The sequence below is a fragment of the Branchiostoma floridae genome, chromosome 14 (genome assembly GCF_000003815.2).
Source record: "Branchiostoma floridae strain S238N-H82 chromosome 14, Bfl_VNyyK, whole genome shotgun sequence".
NCBI lineage: Eukaryota > Metazoa > Chordata > Leptocardii > Amphioxiformes > Branchiostomatidae > Branchiostoma > Branchiostoma floridae.
Window position 1 is genome coordinate 18120766 of NC_049992.1, and position 19068 is coordinate 18139833.

General features: G+C 39.8%; 2 protein-coding genes across 2 annotated transcripts in view; one reads left to right on the forward strand and one right to left on the reverse strand.

The window, feature by feature from the left end:
* LOC118430551 (threonylcarbamoyladenosine tRNA methylthiotransferase-like) overlaps nucleotides 1-9736 on the forward strand; it is a 28336-nt gene extending 18600 nt beyond the window's left edge. The window contains exons 8-17 of the mRNA XM_035841485.1: nucleotides 2343-2446; nucleotides 3360-3526; nucleotides 4253-4398; nucleotides 5231-5291; nucleotides 5571-5690; nucleotides 6261-6323; nucleotides 6653-6736; nucleotides 7806-7976; nucleotides 8536-8736; nucleotides 9210-9736. Coding sequence (XP_035697378.1) covers nucleotides 2343-2446; nucleotides 3360-3526; nucleotides 4253-4398; nucleotides 5231-5291; nucleotides 5571-5690; nucleotides 6261-6323; nucleotides 6653-6736; nucleotides 7806-7976; nucleotides 8536-8715 — 1096 coding nt within the window. The 3' untranslated portion in view covers nucleotides 8716-8736; nucleotides 9210-9736. The remainder of the gene's footprint in view (nucleotides 1-2342; nucleotides 2447-3359; nucleotides 3527-4252; nucleotides 4399-5230; nucleotides 5292-5570; nucleotides 5691-6260; nucleotides 6324-6652; nucleotides 6737-7805; nucleotides 7977-8535; nucleotides 8737-9209) is intronic.
* Nucleotides 9737-11914: 2178 nt separating this feature from the next.
* Nucleotides 11915-18360, reverse strand: LOC118430194 (zinc finger protein 271-like). Its single transcript, XM_035840903.1, has 2 exons — nucleotides 17741-18360; nucleotides 11915-13330 (listed from the first exon to the last, which is right to left on the reverse strand). The coding sequence occupies exons 1-2, from the start codon at nucleotides 18358-18360 to the stop codon at nucleotides 12409-12411; spliced, it is 1542 nt and encodes a 513-aa protein (XP_035696796.1). The 3' UTR covers nucleotides 11915-12408.
* Between the last annotated feature and the right edge of the window lie 708 nt (nucleotides 18361-19068).

Below are 19068 nucleotides of genomic sequence, written 5' to 3' on the forward strand. Positions count from 1 at the left end.
AGCTATTTCATAGAAAAATACCTCAATTTTGAAAAATACATCAATTTGAAAAATACATCAATTTTTCTTCATTGGTAGCTGTTCTTTACTTGTCTGTTCTGCAAACATGTACAAATGTACATGTAACAGTTACTATAAAAACACTGAAAAATGTCACAGGCCATTTGAAAATTTCCCTTACCATATGTGTCCACACCATCATCAGTAGAGCTGACACCAACTCCAGCCTGTATCCCCACTTGTAAGCAGGCTATGATGCATGTAGTCAACAGCAGGAGCATGGTCACTAGGAACAATGAGCAAGAACAGACCTTCAGGAGAAATGTTTTGATTTTTCCTTCTAACAGGTAAATTTGCGCGTCTTGCACATGCTCAGGTGTGCTTTTTACCTCCCTTGATTAATCTGGTTTAGGCCTAGGAAAATTCAAGTGGTACTTTAAATGCAGAAATGTTCGTGGTGGTTTTATATTCGCGGTTTTCGTGGTGGCCACTTCACCGCGAATTTCAAGCCACCGCGAACATTTTTCCAGGGCATTAAGATACTACAGTGTATGGTGCTACCACGAAATTAAAACCACCGTGAAAAGCTCTTTTTCCCACTAACACAAAATTATATCCCCACAAAATTAAATGCATTTACAGTATTTTAGATTATGGTCCTGATCAAATTAGGATCAGCGTAGGTACTAACTTAAGGGATTTTCTCATTTGTTTAATTTTTTTATTTTTAGATGTCAGCCGGACTGATCCTAGGAATACAGTTTAACTGAAGAAAGATAATTCAGTACACATTTTTGTTACATCAGCTGTCCACAGCCTCTTTTCATAAAGTTTTCACCACTCAGATGTCAGATCAAAAATTTAATGTCCTTTGCTAGTGGTCGACCCCCTCCCCACCCAAAAGGGCTATAGGGTTGGCAGGTTTTGATAGTCGGGAAATTTAAACCAGGGCTGTCTCCAGGACCCGTCCCTCTGTCCTGAGAAGAAAATTAAAAAGTTTGGACACAGCCCTGCTGGAAACACAACATTTTACTAACATTTTACACTTACCTTTGGATTAGTATCTGTAGTTGTGGGACAGATGTGAAAAGAGCTTGTGTTCTCAGTCTGGCTCTGGATATGCAGTGTTCCACCAGGGATAGCTGTGTCACTTTTATAGCCACAGCAAACTTGTTTTTGTACAAGATCTGCTGATTGTTGCATGTTAGGAGTTATAATTGGACATTCCTGTTGATTTAGTGGGCTGTGCATCCGTCGTACTTCGGACTTGTAAATGGTTATTATATGTGTAAGAGATGCCCTTGTTTATAGTTCATGTGACTAGAACATCTGTCAGTTATAATAAAGAGTTTGTGTTGCTGTATATCTTATAATAGATACACAGTACTGTAAAAGCAGAAATGTTTGCAGTGGATTAATGTTTGCAGTTTTCGCAGTGACCACTTCACCGCGAACATTTTTCTATTATGGTATTAGACTGCAGTCTATGGTGTTACCACGAACTTAAAACACCACGAAAAGTCCCTTTTCCCGCTAACGCAAAATTAAATCCCCGCAAACTTCAATGCATTTACAGTCCCTGTGGCGCAAGCGGTAATGCAGCCCTTACTGCTTGGCCATCTGGATCGAATTCCATTGATCATAGTTGGATTCAGGGTTGACCCCAGCTTGGACATGATGCAAAGGATTGCATTAATTTTTGTAATGATTTTGGATGGTGACATAAAGGTGGTAGCCCTGTGAAAAAAGGAGCCTCAGGCACAAGCCTCAAGCACAAAAACCTCTGCACATAAAAGAACCCAACACTTATCAAGAAGAATTAGGGGTGACCTGGTGTGCAGAAGCCCATGTGATAACCAAAAATATCACCAGGTCCAGAACACATTATCCCAGCCAAGGTATGGCATAAGGAAGCTTCACACACTATAGTACCACGCACCAGGGTTGTAGCCAGCACCCGTCCTTCCGTCCTTTGACGGAATTTTGCAGCTGGAGATGGAAAAAAATTTGCCTGTTCCATCCTTTGTGATGGACAAAAATCTCCTTTGTGTGATTTTTCACCAAAACAGATGCTGTTGAACAGCTTAGTCTACCAGCAAAATTTACACCTCAAAATGCAGGAAATAGCATTTCAGAGGGTCTGGATTTCAAAATATTCGGACCCCCCTAGAAACGTCATGCCTTGTGAGCTCGATGGGATTCAAAATCGAAGGGACGGAAATTGATTTCAGGCTGGCTACAATGCTGCCACACATTAGCACACCCCCCCCCCCCCCAATTTAGCTTTACACCTTTCAAGAGCTGCACTATGATAATGACCAATTATCATGTTCTCATTTAAGCTGCCTGAACCAGTGTACCTACTGTAAGACCAAGCATGCCAGAGGAGAGCTGGGCAGTTATCCACCTGAAGAGATCGTCTCCAGGGCCAGGCAGTCTTTTGAAGGTATAAAGAAGGAAAATTTGTAAATTTTCTGCAAATATATTAAGGTTCTTTTGCGTTAACCACAATACTCTTTAGATCTGTTATCGTCGACGTTCCTTTTGAAATGCCGATATGTTTGAGATGGTTTTATGTTCACTGTCTTTTAGGCAACTGCCTCACTGTAAACTGCAAAATTTTACCTTTTTGTCTTAGCAAGTGCATTGTACAGTGCTATTATGTGTTGGAGCAAGAACATTATATCCTTGGTTGGAGGCACCTGTTACGGTGAAACACAAATACTAAAAAAGTGCAAACCCATGCCCAGTCGTTAGGTTACTCAAAACCAAAGCGAACACTCCATTTTCCTCCTGCAAGGAAATTAAATCCTGTGAACTTTAATGCATTTACAGTACAATGAACTTTGAAAATGATAAAACCTAGCCAGGGCTCGAAATACCACCTGCATATGCAGGTTATTGCAGGTAAAATTCAAATTTGGGCTGTGCAGGTATTTCTGGTGTCTACCTGCATCTAATCTGCACTGGTCCATGTACTGGGTTTTGCACATAAATGTCCTATGATGTTGGTGTATGAGGATTGTTATTAGCTGCATTGACTGTTACCACCTATAAAGTATAAAAGTAAAAATAGCAATGGTTCCTGAACAATTTTAGTATGATCCATACTTCCTAAATTCAGAGTGGTGCAGGCAAAATTTGTCTGGTTCAGGTAATTTTGAATGTTACCTGCACCAGTGCAGGTATACAGAAAAAAAGATTTCGAGCCCTGCTAGCCCATGTTGAAAATCACAAATCAGCATTCCCGTAGAAATAAACAGTTGACCAAAGAAATTAAAAGCCTGTGTAGGAGGCTACATTACATTAGGTGGCATTCTCTACCTAGTTTGATATGTGTTTCTGTAATCATCTTGTAGAGGGAGTAGTGGAGATCTGGTTGACCAGTGAAGACACGGGAGCTTATGGGAAGGACATCGGAGTGACACTACCTGAACTTCTGTGGAGACTTGTGGAGGTCATACCAGAGGGGTGTATGTTACGTGTGGGCATGACCAACCCACCCTACATACTGGAACATCTAGAGGTTAGTGGAACATGTACTATGTAGCGTATTTAGTGTGATGATACCAGAGTTGCTGTGGAGACTTGTGGAGGTCATACCTGAGGGGTGCATGTTACGTGTGGGCATGACCAACCCACCCTACATACTGGAACATCTAGAGGTTCGTGGAACATGTACGTATGTAGTGCATTTAGTGTGGATCTGTGGAGACTTGTGGAGGTCATACCTGAGGGGTGCATGTTACATGTGGGCATGACCAACCCACCCTACATACTGTAACATCTAGAGGTTCGTGGAACATGTACCTGTTTCACTATTATCCAGCACATACATTTGTATGTATATAGTGAATTGCTTTGAGGTTACCTATGGCATTAAAAAGTGTTTAGAAGGAATATTGACAGAATATGATTTTGTTTAATTTTCCAATTCATAAAAGTAATATTTTCATCATGTATTTTGCCAGTAAGATGTATGATGATCTTGTGGATCAGATCTAGAGTTAGACTTCCAATTGGACTTGCCCAAAGACTGGAGTTGGTCAGTAAAAAATTGGTACATTCATTTACATAATCAGAATATTTAATGGAGATATGAGGTCTCTGAACTCTTGTTTCATCATGTATTTTGCCACCAAGATTTATTATTCTGGTTTAGATTTAAACTTCAACATGATATGAGACTGTACTTTACTCAGGCAATGTCTGTATCATCTTCTTTGTTTGTTTGTTTGTTTGTTTCTGTCAGGAAATGGCTAAGATCCTGAGCCACCCCCGTGTGTATGCCTTCCTGCATGTGCCGGTGCAGGCTGCCTCAGACAGTGTGCTGATGGACATGAGGAGGGAGTACTGTCTGTCTGACTTCAAACAAGTCGTCGACTTTCTCAAGGAAAGGTACCAACAACATCAGCAAAGCCTTTGCATAATACAGGCTTTTAGCTACGTTTTTATTATAGGGGGTCAAAATTTCTTGAATCGCAGTAAGTGATATATATAGAGAGAGAGACCTCCAAGCAGCTAACATCAACTGGATGGATGTAAGGAGGATAGCCGCCGACAGAGCTTGCTGGGCCAACCTGACTGCCTCATGTGTCGGACGACACGGGAGCCCCTAAGTCTAAGTCTAAGTAAGATATAGGCATGGCTATTGTCTGGGGGCATCCACTTTCCATGGTGCAGAGATTTTGAGATTTTTAAGTTAAAATGGTGCATTATAAGGTATCCTGAGGGGCAAAATTACTGCCAAAGAGATCAAAGTAGAAGACTATGATGCCTTGCTATTTTAAGAAAAACGTGTCCAAATGACGCTTTGACGCATGCCTGGCTAAAGCATGACATAATACAAGGTTGTCTCTAATCTAAGGAGAAGAACAACTTATTCATGTAGTAGGTCTTGTGTCTAATGTGGTTAGAGTTGCTGACTTAGAATCTTAAGGATCTGGGTTCAAATCCTAAGCAAGCATCAATGTTGTAAGCAAAACAAACCAATCAGGAAAGTAGAAAGTAAACACATGTATATGCTTAAGCAACTCTTGTACCCATAATTTTATTTGACTGTTGAAGAGTTGAATATAGTTTGGGGTTGCCCATTACAATATGGACTTCTCACGACTAGACACAACTACTGCTGTATGGGAAGGAGAATAGTTTAATTTTTTTTCTGTTAGGTGGTTAGTGCACCTGTTTTTTAGTTCTTCTGACAACCATTTTGTCCTTAATTTCACAGAGTTCCTGCTGTTACCATAGCAACTGATGTCATCTGTGGGTTTCCAACAGAAACAGCTGAGGTACATATACAATCATAATGGATTGTTATATATAATGTGTAGTATTTAAAGTAACAATATTGGAAATGCTGTTATTTCAAAATTATATCTTGCAATAAAAAGTATATATGTTGGTGACAGTTTCGGAGAATTAGACAACTTTTATCTTTCATTGTTTTGCGTTTTGGAAGGATAAATGTTTAATAAATTACAAACCAAAGTAGGTTACATCATCACACAAAATTCCCCAAAATGCTGTGTGATTCTTTTTGTAATTCTAACACAAGTGTTGTTTTTCAGGATTTTGAGGAGACCCTACAGCTGGTTGAAGAGTACAAGTTCCCCAGTCTGTTTATAAACCAGTTCTTCCCCCGACCAGGAACCCCGGCTGCCAAGATGCGGAGGGTTCCTCCACAGGAGGTATGTCAGCTTTCTCTCCTCTCTTCTCTCTCTCTCTCTCTCTCTCTCTCTCTCTCTCTCTCTCTCTCTCTGTCTCTCTCTCCCTCTCTCTCTCTTGCTGTGTCTCTGTCTCTCTCTCTCTCTCTCTGTGTCTCTCTCTGTCTCTCTCTCTCCCTGTCTCTCTCTCTCTGTCTCTCTCTCTGTCTCTCTCGCTGTGTCTCTGTCTCTCTCTCTCTCTCTCTTTTTTCTGTCTGTCTCTCTCTCACTGTCTCTCTCTCTCTCTCTGTCTCTCTCCCTGTCTCTCTCTCTCTCTTTTTTCTCTCTCTCTCTGTCTCTGTCTCTCTCACTGTATCTCTCTCTGTCTCTCTCTGTCTCTCATCTCTCTTCTCTCTCCCTCTTCCTCTCTCTATCTCCCTCCCTCCTTACATTTTAAATGTAACTTCTTATATACATCTTCCATAAAGTTGTGTTCAGCTACAAGTACATTTGTATCTCACTTATTATACTGTATACAATAGGTTTTGCAATGTTAAATAGTGACATATTGTACTAGAAATATAAGCTGAAATAGTCTGCTTTATTTATTTGTAGGTCAAAAGAAGAACAAAAGCAATATCAGAGCTGTTTCAGAGCTACAGACCATATGATCACAAGGTTTGTCTTCTCCTTTTTATGTTCCCTGCATTATGCACAAAATTAAAGTTTGACATTGAAAATATAAGTGTCCTCATGTATTACAGTTAAACTGTATTGTATGACTAGAGTTTTAGCCAAAGTCTAAAAAAAAATAGTGCCAACCCTATTTTTTTTCAGGAAACATGAAACACAACATTTCTTCCTAGGCCTTATTATATTGCATTTAATGAAAAGGGATATAGTCATGTTTGACAGATTCATCTGAATACTATATGTATGAACTTACTACAATGTAGATGCGTGTTACGGTTTCTGGTGATTTATATTGACAATCACTCTATTTGCAGGTTGGAGAAATCCAGAATGTGTTAGTGACAGAAGAATCACACGACAAGAAGTTTTATGTAGCACACAACAAGTACTATGATCAGGTGAGAAAAACCACATTGGGCATTCCTATAACCCTACATTTGAACCCAGACCTATGAAAATGAGCAATGTTTTTGTCACATGTAAAATGATCCAAAATGAAGTTGTTTTTTTTGAGTGTTTTTTTTTTTTTCTATTTTGCTTTTGGACAGACGAGGACAATGTGGTACTGCACTCAAGTTTTGTAACTTATATTAACAGTGCCACATACACGGTACAGACAGAAGGTACCCATTTTTACACCTGGGTGAAGTGAGGAAGGTCGTGTAAAGTGCCTTTCCCAAGGGCACAACGTCGGGGCGGTGCACGGCGGGGATCGAACTCAGAACCTCTAGATTCCGAACCGAACGCTCTACCAGTTACGCCACACCCAACGCCTCTTTTTTTAGTTGTACAGGTGGAATTGCGAAGTCAGTAGAGGGCATTCTGTAGGTCGTGAGTTTGATCCCAAGCCAAGTCATTCCCAGTACTTTAAAATGTTGCATACTTCTCTCTCTGCTGAGCACTCAGCATTTGGGAAAGATTATGGATGTTGGACACACACCACTACCAGTGGACTAGCCCCTGCTGTAGTGATTGAACATTTAAGGGCTATCGAAATGATGTTGCAATATGCTCCATCTGGTGTGGGAACAACTTGAACTTAAGGCCACACCAATTCTATTTGTTGCCTCTCAGATTCTGTCCACCTTTTTCATTTTCAAAAAAAAAAGGTTCACAAACCTGTAAATATTACCATTCAGAGCCACATATTCATAATTTCAGTCTAAAAACAATGTATTTTATTCAGAACATTGGTAACAAATTAAAGAAGGCTTCATTGTATAAAACGTGCCATTCAACTCCTCAGGCTGGTGTTTTTTTGTGTGTATATGAGTTGTATATCCTCACCTCAGACCTTTTTAAAAAATATCAGTCGGTCCAATTTTTTTTCACAAAAAATCAGAAAAGAAACAAATAAATTTGGTGCAGCTTAAAGTTGTAAAAAAACATTTTTAGCTTCTCATATGGAAAAAAATTCTATCTACATTTGTAAAGGTTTTGATCATGAATATTTTAAAATCCTTTCAGGTTTTGGTACCCAAAGATGAGAAGTTGCTGGGAAAGATGGTAACAGTGGAGATCACGTCAACGGGAAAGCACTACCTCATGGGAAGGCTGCTGTCAGATGAAGTGACCAAGGTTGCCATAGCAACCCCGCTGCCCAAAGGAACCGTGTCAGGTGTACAAGACAACCTTCAGGTATGACCTTGGATAGTTTTTTTTTTTTTTCAAACTAGTAAATAGAGGGCTGTGCCCTCATACAATTGCCAAAATCACACACACACACTCACATGAGACACACACTCACATAAAAAGCACACACTCACAAACACACAAAACAGCACACAGAACCCAACATGTAACTTCTCTATGTCATACTAGCTTCGGGATAATGGTCAATATACGGGTGTTCTGGACTGGTATCTTACAGTAATACGATTTGGACATGCTTTGCGTCTGTTGTGTCATGTTCAAGGACACCAAGATTTCTCAACTTTTGGCTCATTTTGCATTGACGTGTGTGGGTTTTTTGTAAGTATTACACTAGTAATTCAAAATGATGTACTTCTCACCTGCAGTTCCAGCCCCCCATGGGTCAAAACACCACCCAGCCAATCTTACCTGCGGTCAGGCTGGTACCTTGAGCGATACAGAAATGTTGTGACTGACAAAGGTTATTGCAGCTTTGTCTAAACAAGGCTCTAAAATGGATGCATCCCACAGTAGCCTCACAGTTTATTTCTTCCGTGTTTAACAGGAAGCAACAGACAGCACAACAGTGACAGCACAATCCCCGCTGTCCTGGTGTCAGCACCAGCTGTCCAGGGTGACTCCCGCCGGCATGCCTCGTTGGATGCAAGTGGCTGCTTTTGTTTTAGTTCTCGCTGTTGTTTTAGATTTTTGTAGGATTGTTTACAGAGTAGGGGCTAAATTCTAGATGTGTTTGAAGGAACTAGTACAGTCAAACCTGTCTATAGCGGCCACTCAAGGGACTGGAGAAATATGGCCACTATAGACAGGTGGCCACTATAGAGAAAATGTTGATCTAGATCTATTGACCATGAGAAAGCTACACATGATTTCAGTTCTCACTAATCTTTCTCACCAAGTAAAATTGTCTTGATCGGTAAATTCACCGACAAAGACTTGCACTTTAATGCTCAAGGCATGCATACATTTTTTTGTACCTTCTGCTACCGCCAAAATGACCCTATCAAAAAACTCCAAAGCCTCGCAAACTACAATTTCAAACTCGGTGCAGGGTGACATAAGGCTGCAGTATGGTTGCAATAGGCAGTGTTTCTGTATCAATGGGACCGGAAATCGTGTGGCCGCTAAGCCTATTTCTCAATCATTACGACCGTCAAAAAGTGGCCACTATGGCCAGGTGGCTGCTATGCAAAGGTGGCCGCTAATACAGGTTTGACTGTATTGGGGAGTAAATGTGTGTATACTCTGCCCCTGAATGTCATCATGCTGTAATTACATAAGTTTGCAGTGATTGTATGGCATGTACATGTAGCGCTTAGACAAGGGGGTAGGCAGACAAAGATCTTCACCGTGCAGATGTATTTACAGTACATTGTGCCTTACATAGAATCATATGTTTATAGATTAGAGGATTGAAAATGAATCAGGAGTTCAGACCACATGTACATTGCACTGTGGTTTTAAAGAGAACTGCATGCTTTCAATTTTTAAATGATTGCAGGCCTGGAATATATCAACTAATGCTCATTAATTCATGGATAATGACCTGCCACGAGGTAAATATGGTGTCACAATGCCTGGTCATTTGCTATAACCACCAAACGAAACAACTTATTCTATGATAATAGCGATGAGGCATTATGATACCATATACACCTTGGAACAGGCTGGTCAGGCTGAACCATATAAGAGATACAAATCCCTGTGTGACATATAGTCCATTCATACTATACATGTAAATATATTTGTCCGATATTAGAGAAATACAGTTGAAAAATTACCTTTGTACTTTTGGTTCAAAGAATGATATATACATGTATGTTATCAAAATGAGCTTTCTCTCCATACATAGTGCTTATGTCAAACATGTCTGTCATTGTAGTACACTTGTATGACATCATGACCAATATGACATAGAAATGCACTGATTGGTCGACGTCATTTGGCTATATAACTTCTCAGAATGTCTCTCTCTCCACTCTTTGCTTCAGATACACTTTGATAAAATTACAAGAATACATGTATAAAACCAATATGGCATTATTATGCATCACCAGTTATTCCCCCAAAGTTTTCCTCAATGGAATCATAGTCCAGTTAGCCCCATTCAAAGTCTGCAAAGGAGGCTAAATATTCGTTCATTCAGGCTAAATATACACATATTTTTCAACCAAACATGCTTATACAACATACTTTCATATTGCATTCATTACTGCATAGTTACAATACAGTCATCAGTATGTACAGCAAGAACACATCACACAGAACGATAAAGACGCTGCAATATAGATTTCTGGATTATCTTGCATTTATGCCATGTTACGTACATGTATTATGCACAGATCTTTGACGAATACATGCGTGACATATTATTTAGATTTAGGTATAAAGTAAGCCATCTGGAGAATTTCTATACATTTCTTTGACATCTGGTTGCCAAATAGCAAGAGTTAAGTGGGTATCTCACTGCACTTCACCAAACTATGCCAGACATTTGCAAATTTGCCACCTGAAATAGTGAATATTTGGAAACCTTGAGAATGAATAGTTCAATCACTGGAAATCTCTTTTTGACGAATTTGAAGTCATATTCTTTTTACAATTCATTGGCAAGACTGCAATTTAAAAAAAAACTTTCTTCTACAGTAACTAGTACATTACCGTTGCCAAAAAGGTAATGTTTTTGGTGGTGCTATGTGTGGAGGTTGTTTTCAACCCCCATAGTGAGAGTGAGTGTGTAGGTGAGAGAGACAGAGTGTGTAGGTGAGAGAGACAGAGTGTGTGTGTGTGTGTGTGTGTGTGTGTGTGTGTGTGTGTGTGTGTGTGTGTGTGTGTGTGTGTGTGTGTGTGTGTGTGTGTGTGGATTGCATATTTTACCTGGTTTGTGAGAAATATTTTGCAGACGTGTTGCTTGATAACTGGGCGAGACAAATGCACATCAAACACTAAGCTTTATTTTCAACTTTAATTGCAACTTTAAAAAGTCCAGGTATTCAAAATATCATCAAACATGTCTATAAACAGGAAGTTCAAATAAAACAAAGGACTACTTCAAAGTACTTTCTTGTTACTGAGTTGACTATGAAATATATCTAGTTGGTTGTACAGCTACAAAGTAACAGTTATATATCATTATAGCATATAACAGTAATAACCTGGCTTTACTCTATCAGTCTTTGCAATATTTCTCCTTTCAATACTACTATGAACTCAATCTTTGGCTAAACATAACACAACAATACAGATACGAACTGTTGAAAACACTTAACTGAATAGAAACATAAAGGACTATCAAATATATGTTGGTTAAATAGAAAGAACATATATATGATATAAAAAACTTCAAAAGGGTACAGATAAGTACATTACCTAGGAAATAACTAATCTCGAACCAGATCCACGGTGCGTAATGTATAGTATCAAACTTCCGGTGCCCGTTTGACTCCCTTGGCCGGCTACACTCCTTGGCCAGCTTTGATACTACATGTATCTTATGGCACCGTAGGATCTGCTTGGAGATTAGGAAATAACTAGACTGGATTACATTTGTAGATCTACAGAGACCTGTAAAACATGTAGATTACTAAAAAAAAGACTACAAATTCCTTATATTTCTAAAAACATGATTTGTAACAAGAAAACAAATCTATGAATATAAAATATGACCTAGGACAAAGGACATACTTTCTACTATTTCAAACATTTTTTGAAATACTGTATGCTACCTAGTTGATTGTAGAACTAAAAAGTACTTATAGCTATATCATAATTGTATCTATTTTTTAGGCAGAAAATATCAAATAGTAATAACCTGGCTTTATTCTATTAATCCATGAAATAGCTTCTCCTTTCACTGCAATTCTGAACTAAAACTGTGTGTATGTCCCTAAATCTAACTATATATTAGAACCATTACTTTTAAGAAAACTTTAACCGTTATTATGAACCATATGCTAATCAACAAAAAAGACATAAAAATGAAATGGATGCAGATATGTACTACAAGTAGCTATTGCTAATATCACTACACTGGACTGATGATGAATAGCCTGTCAAACAAATTGTTGATTACAAAATAATCTCCATGTCATATTTTCACCAAGAAGTAGAAAATCAAAAGAAGCTTTTAGCAAAACTTATAAAGTGCTAAGAATAAGTCTCACCTCAATTCTACACTGTAAATAGACATCATTAGACATTATAGAAATAAAACAATAACAGCAACAACTTAAAACGATTCTTTTCACAAGAGCTGTTACAAAAGCAAACTATACAAAACACTATTTGCATGATGAGCTGACCCCAAAAAATATCAAAGATCCGCGACAAGGTACAATCAATGTATGGGGATGTTAGGAGTCTATTTAGCTTTTGACAATAGTCGGATGATGCGCTGGGGGATCGTGACACTCCTTTGTCTTTAAGAACTGTGCCCTGTGTGAGTTTGCATGTGTTTCTTCAGATGACTCCTCGTGGTGAACTGCTTGCTGCACTCCTCACACCTGTAGGGTTTCTCCCCTGTGTGAGTCCGCATGTGAGACTTCAGACTATTAAGCAGACTGAACTGCTTGCTGCACTCCTCACACCTGTAGGGTTTCTCCCCTGTGTGAGTCCTCATGTGTGTCTTCAGACTATTAAGCAGACTGAACTGCTTGCTGCACTCCTCACACCTGTAGGGTTTCTCCCCTGTGTGAGTCCTCATGTGTGTCTTCAGACTATTAAGCAGACTGAACTGCTTGCTACACTCCTCACATCTGTAGGGTTTCTCACCTGTGTGAGTCCTTGTGTGTTTCTTCAGATCACCCAGCTGACTGAACTGCCTGCTGCACTCCTCACATCTGTAGGGTCTCTCACCTGTGTGAGTCCGCATGTGAGTCTTCAAATGACCCAGGTCACTGAAATACTTGCTGCACTCCTCACACTTGTAGGGTTTCTCACCTGTGTGAGTCCGCATGTGAGTCTTCAAATGACTCAGCCTACTGAACTGCTTGCTGCACTCCTCACACCCGTAGGGTTTTTCACCAGTGTGAGTTTGCATGTGTTTGTTCAGATTACCTAGCTCACTGAACTGCCTGCTGCACTCCTCACACCTGTAGGATTTCTCACCGGTGTGAGTCCTCATGTGTTTCTTCAGATTACTCAGCTGACTGAACTGCTTGCTGCACTCCTCACACCTGTAGGGTTTCTCCCCTGTGTGAGTCCGCATGTGTCCCTTAAGATGACTCAGCTGACTGAACTGCTTGCTGCACTCCTCACACCTGTACGGTTTCTCCCCTGTGTGAGTCCTGATGTGTATCTTCAGACTATTAAGCAGACTGAACTCCTTGTTGCACTCCTCACATCTGTACCGTTTTGCAACCACAATTCTGCCAACAGACTTCCCTTCCACCACATCAGAGCTGGTTCCACTTGTTGCCATGATGGTAGTAACAGCATTAACCAATTCTGTAAAAATCAGATGAAACAATATTTTACAGCTTTCAATCTGTTAGGTCATTAAAAAAAGGGTAGGCGTCTGCTAAGGTCAAACATTAAATAATAGATAAATCAGACAATTCAGTCTGTAACACCCAATTATCATATAGCCAGGCGCTGCGGACCAATCAGGTTCCATGTTGGCCCAAAAGCAGTTATGGCATCGGCTCCTCTCAGTTAGTTAGCAACTCTCCCGTCAAATTGTGAGTTAGCAAGTACTCTTCTCTAAGTGGGTTTGTGATAGCGTCTCTGGGGGCCTTGGCGAAAGTTTTTTTCTTTCAGGGGGTGTTGATTTGCGATTTTTATCCGTGAATGCGCCGGGAAAGGAAAGTATGCCGGGAAAGGAACACATGCCGAGAAGCCCCCAGTATTCCCGGATAAAAATCGTGAATCGAATCGATAGTTTATTCGCAACTAGTCTGTGAAAATGAAACAAATGGAAGAGAGACCTTGCAGACAATTCTGGTTAAATGGGCACAATATAGTCTCCATACATACGTTAGTTGTATTTCAAAAATTGAACATAAAAGAATCATGGTACGCAGTTCTAACTCAGTACAAGGTAAGAATGCGGCTTTACTGCATTATAAAATATAACGTTCGACTCCAAATACTAGTAACTAGCAAACTATTAAAAAGAAAGCTCGACGAAAAATCGTTAATCAACAGACAATAGGTGTGAACTATTCATCCCTGTCCCTCGTGTGCCACTAGATCAGTACGTGGTAATTGGCTAGAAATCTACTGGTTGTGTTTTAGTAACGAGCCACCCCCCACCCCCTAAAGAACTTTCGCTTAGACCCCCAGAGACGCCGGTGTCCGGTAAAGGAGGCTAATATGGGAGCGCAGAAAACTCCAGTTTTCCCCTCCCCAAACGAGCACGTTTGATATACAATCATAGACGAGAGAATCTCTACGAGTAATCATAACGGTTTACATGCTGATCTAAATGTTGTTTGCGACGGTCAGAAAAAAATGTTCAGCCAAGATGGCAAAATATCAAGGAGAGTGCTAGTCACAAACTTAAGCAGTCACGCCGCGTTCTCTGGCCTGAATACATCGACACAGTTTCTCGTACGTACCTGCAACGTATCCCAGATGAGTACGGGTCCTGGTACTGAATCTGGTACCTGGTTTCTCCGAAAATATCGAAGTAAAACTAACAAAACTAGTAGCAAATCTTTGGACTCAAACCACGCGGAGTCTCGTCATGAACAGAATGACAGGCTACGGCACAACATCGGTATTCATCCGCGACTGGAGAACTCAGAGGGCGCGGAGGGAAAATAGTGCGGATACAGAGTATTAAAAAAATTCTGCGGAAATTATTTATGGGTTGGATTTTGACATTTCATTTCAAATATCCGTTAAAGGTGATGTTCTTAAATTAACTTGTTGTGGAAAAAAATCTGTATACATGAATTAGGCATTGTGCTTTCAAGTTTCCAAGATTTCGGAATGAAGAATAGGCTAGACGCTGCAGTACATTTGACTACCGCATGAGGTGATGATGACATCATGACCAATATGACATAGAAACACACTGATTGGTCAACGTCATTTGGCTATATAACGAATACATGTGTGACATATTATTTAGATTTATGTATAAAGTAAGTCATCTGGAGAATTTCTTTACATTTCTTTGACATCTGGTTGCCAAATAGCAAGAGTTAAGTGGGTATCTCACTGCACTATGCCAAATTATGCCAGACATTTGCAAATTTGCCACCTGAAATAGTGAATATTTGGAAACCTTGAGAATGAATAGTTCAATCACTGCAAATCTCTTTTTGACGAATTTGAAGTCATATTCTTTTTACAATTCATTGGCGAGACTGCAATTTAAAAAAAAAACTTTCTTCTACAGTAACTAGTACTACTACATTACTGTTGCCAAAAAGGTAATGTTTTTGGTGGTGCTATGTGTGGAGGTTGTTTTCAACCCCCATAGTGAGAGTGAGTGTTTAAGTGAGAGAGACAGTGTGTGTGTGTGTGTGTGTGTGTGTGTGTGTGTAAGTGAGAGAGACAGTGTGTGTGTTTGTGTATGGATTGCATATTTTACCTGGTTTGTGAGAACTATTTTGCAGACGTTTTGGTTGATAACTGGGTGAGACAAATGCACATCAAACATTGATCACCAAACATGGCTATAAACAGGAAGTTCAAATAAAACAAAGGACTACTTCAAAGTACTTTCTTGTACTTTGACCATGTTACTGAGTTGACTATAAGATATGATACCTTGTTGATTGTACAGCTACAAAGTAACAGTTATATCATTATAGCATATAACAGTAATAACCTGGCTTTCCTCCATGAGTCTTTGCAATATTTATCCTTTCACTACCACTATGAACTCAATCTTTGGCTAAATATAACACACCAATACAGATACGAACTGTTGAAAACACTTAACTGACTGAATAGAAACATAAAGGACTATCAAATATATGTTCAGGGCTCGAAATACACACTTGCCCACTTGAAAATGGAACCACATTTTGCTTTGCGCAACTTAATTTTAAACCCAGGTTGCACTCTGAGCAACCTGAAATTTTGCGGTTGGAACGCTGCTTTTTCCCCACCTACATGCATAAGCCCTTGTATTTAATTTTTGATAACATAAGACATATTACATAGTTACATATAACTGGAAGAAAAGATAATGGATAAGTAGCTGATTTGAAGAAAGTAACAATTTGAAAGTGGGGCAACCTGAAATGTTGATGGCGCAACCTGGCTTTTGACTCAGGTTGCCACTTGGACAACCTGGCTGAAAAAAGTATTTCGATCAGCCCTGTATGTTGGTTAAATAGAAAGAACATATAAAAAACTTCAAAGGGTACAGATAAGTACATTACCTAGGAAATAACTAGACTGGATTACATTTGTAGATCTACAGAGAACTGTAAAACATGTAGATTGCTAAAAAAAAGACCACAAATCGCTTATATTTCTAAAAACCAGAAAACAAATCTATGAATATAAAATATGACCTAGGACAAAGGACATACTTTCTACTGTTTCAAACATTTTGTGAAATACTGTATGCTACCTAGTTGATTGTAGAACTAAAAAGTACTTATAGCTATATCATATACATTGTATAGGCAGAAAATATCAAATAGTAATAACCTGGCTTTATTCTATTAATCCATGAAATGGCTTCTCCTTTCACTGCAATTCTGAACTAAAACTGTGTGTATGTCCCTAAGTCTAACTATATATTAGAACCATTACTTTTAAGAAAACAAAGAAAACTTTAACCGTTATTATGAACCATAAGCAGGCTTTTAGCCAGGCAGGCGTACGGGTGTGCATTGTACACCCTATTAAAAAACAGCACAAATTGTACACCCTTACACTGGGGAGCACATCCTCTGACAAGCATGAAACTCTGATTGACCAGGGATGCTACAGGTCACATGTGGCCTGTCTAACAGTAAATTTGCTTCATTCCCCCAAAATTGCAACTCAAAATGTGGGAAATGGTGTTTCAGAGTTCTAAATTTCAAAACTTTCTAAGTGAGGATGTCCCCAGGCCCCCTACAATACTCGCGCCTGCAGCGCTCGCCGAGCGGCAAGAAATTTGGACACCCTATGATAAAGTTCTAGCTAAAAGCCTGACCATATGCTAATCAACAAAAAAGACATAAAAATGAAATGGATGCAGATATGTACTACAAGTAGCTATTGCTAATATCACTACACTGTACTGATGATGAATAGCCTGTCAAACAAATTGTTGATTACAAAATAATCTCCATGTCATATTTTCACCAAGAAGTAGAAAATCAAAAGAAGCTTTTAGCAAAACTTATAAAGTGCTAAGAATAAGTCTCACCTCAATTCTACACTGTAAATAGACATCATTAGACATAATACTAAGAAATAAAACAATAACAGCAACAACTTAAAACGATTCTTTTCACAAGAGTTGTTACAAAAGCAAACTATACAAAACACTATTTGCATGATGAGCTGACCAAAAATAATATCAAAGATCCGCGACAAGGTACAATCAATGTATGAGGATGTTAGGAGTCTATTTAGCTTTTGACAATAGTCGGATTATAGTCCAATTTTAAAGGGAGGGACACTAGGTTATTTTTCTGATGTTTAAATTTATCGCAAGAATGTTTTCATAGTCCTCAAAGATGATGCGCTGGGGGATTGTGACACTCCTATGTCTTTAAGAACTGTGCCCAGTGTGAGTTTGCATGTGTTTCTTCAGATAACTCCCCGTGGTGAACTGCTTGCTGCACTCCTCACACCTGTAGGGTTTCTCCCCTGTGTGAGTCCTCATGTGTGTCTTCAGACTATTAAGCAGACTGAACTGCTTGCTGCACTCCTCACACCTGTAGGGTTTCTCCCCTGTGTGAGTCCTCATGTGTGTCTTCAGGCTATTAAGCAGACTGAACTGCATGCTGCACTCCTCACACCTGTAGGGTTTCTCACCGGTGTGAGTCCTTGTGTGTTTCTTCAGATCACCCAGCTGACTGAACTGTTTGCTACACTCCTCACATTTGTAGGGTCTCTCACCTGTGTGAGTCCGCATGTGAGTCTTCAAATGACCCAGCTCACTGAAATACTTGCTGCACTGCTCACACCTGTAGGGTTTCTCACCTGTGTGAGTCAGCGTGTGAGTCTTCAAATGACTCAGCCTACTGAACTGCTTGCTGCAGTCCTCACACCTGTAGGGTTTTTCACCAGTGTGAGTCAGCATGTGTTTGTTCAGATTACCCAACTCACTGAACTGCTTGCTGCACTCCTCACACCTGTAGGATTTCTCACCAGTGTGAGTCCGCATGTGATTCTTCAGATTACTTAGCTGACTGAACTGCTTGCTGCACACCTCACACCTGTAGGGTTTCTCACCTGTGTGAGTCCGCATGTGTCCCTTAAGATGACTCAGCTGACTGAACTGCTTGCTGCACTCCTCACACCTGTAGGGTTTCTCCCCTGTGTGAGTCCTCATGTGTGTCTTCAGACTATCAAGCAGCCTGAACTGCTTGCTGCACTCCTCACACCTGTAGGGTTTCTCACCTGTGTGAGTCCGCATGTGAGTTTTCAGACGACTCGGATGATGGAACTCCTTGCTGCACTCCTCACACCTGTATCGTTTTGTAGTCACAATGCTGCCAACAGACCCCCCTTCCACCACATCAGATCTAGTTCCACTTGTTGCCATGATGCTCACACTTCTGTAAAGATCAGATGAAACAATTTGTTATAGATCAAATAAAATATGAAAGCAGTCATTGTCTTGACCATTGTTTCGATTTGCATGAAAACATCCAGACTGGTTTTGTTTACATTTTGTGGGCCTTACCCTTCAATGCCCTTTGACATATTACCTAGAATTCATGTCACCGCATATGCTTTCAGATCTCTATGAAATGGCTTATACACAGCCTCCTACTCCCAGATCAATAAAGGGAGCGATCTTAGGTGATCTGTCAGAGGGCCTGGGTAGCTGGCTTCACCTGACTAACAATCATTGGCTGCGATGTGAATAATTTCTCAGTGTCTTCTTTTGGGCGATGGAATCCCATCCATTTCTTCCAACTACAACAAGTTCGAAACCATCAACAAATTGGAT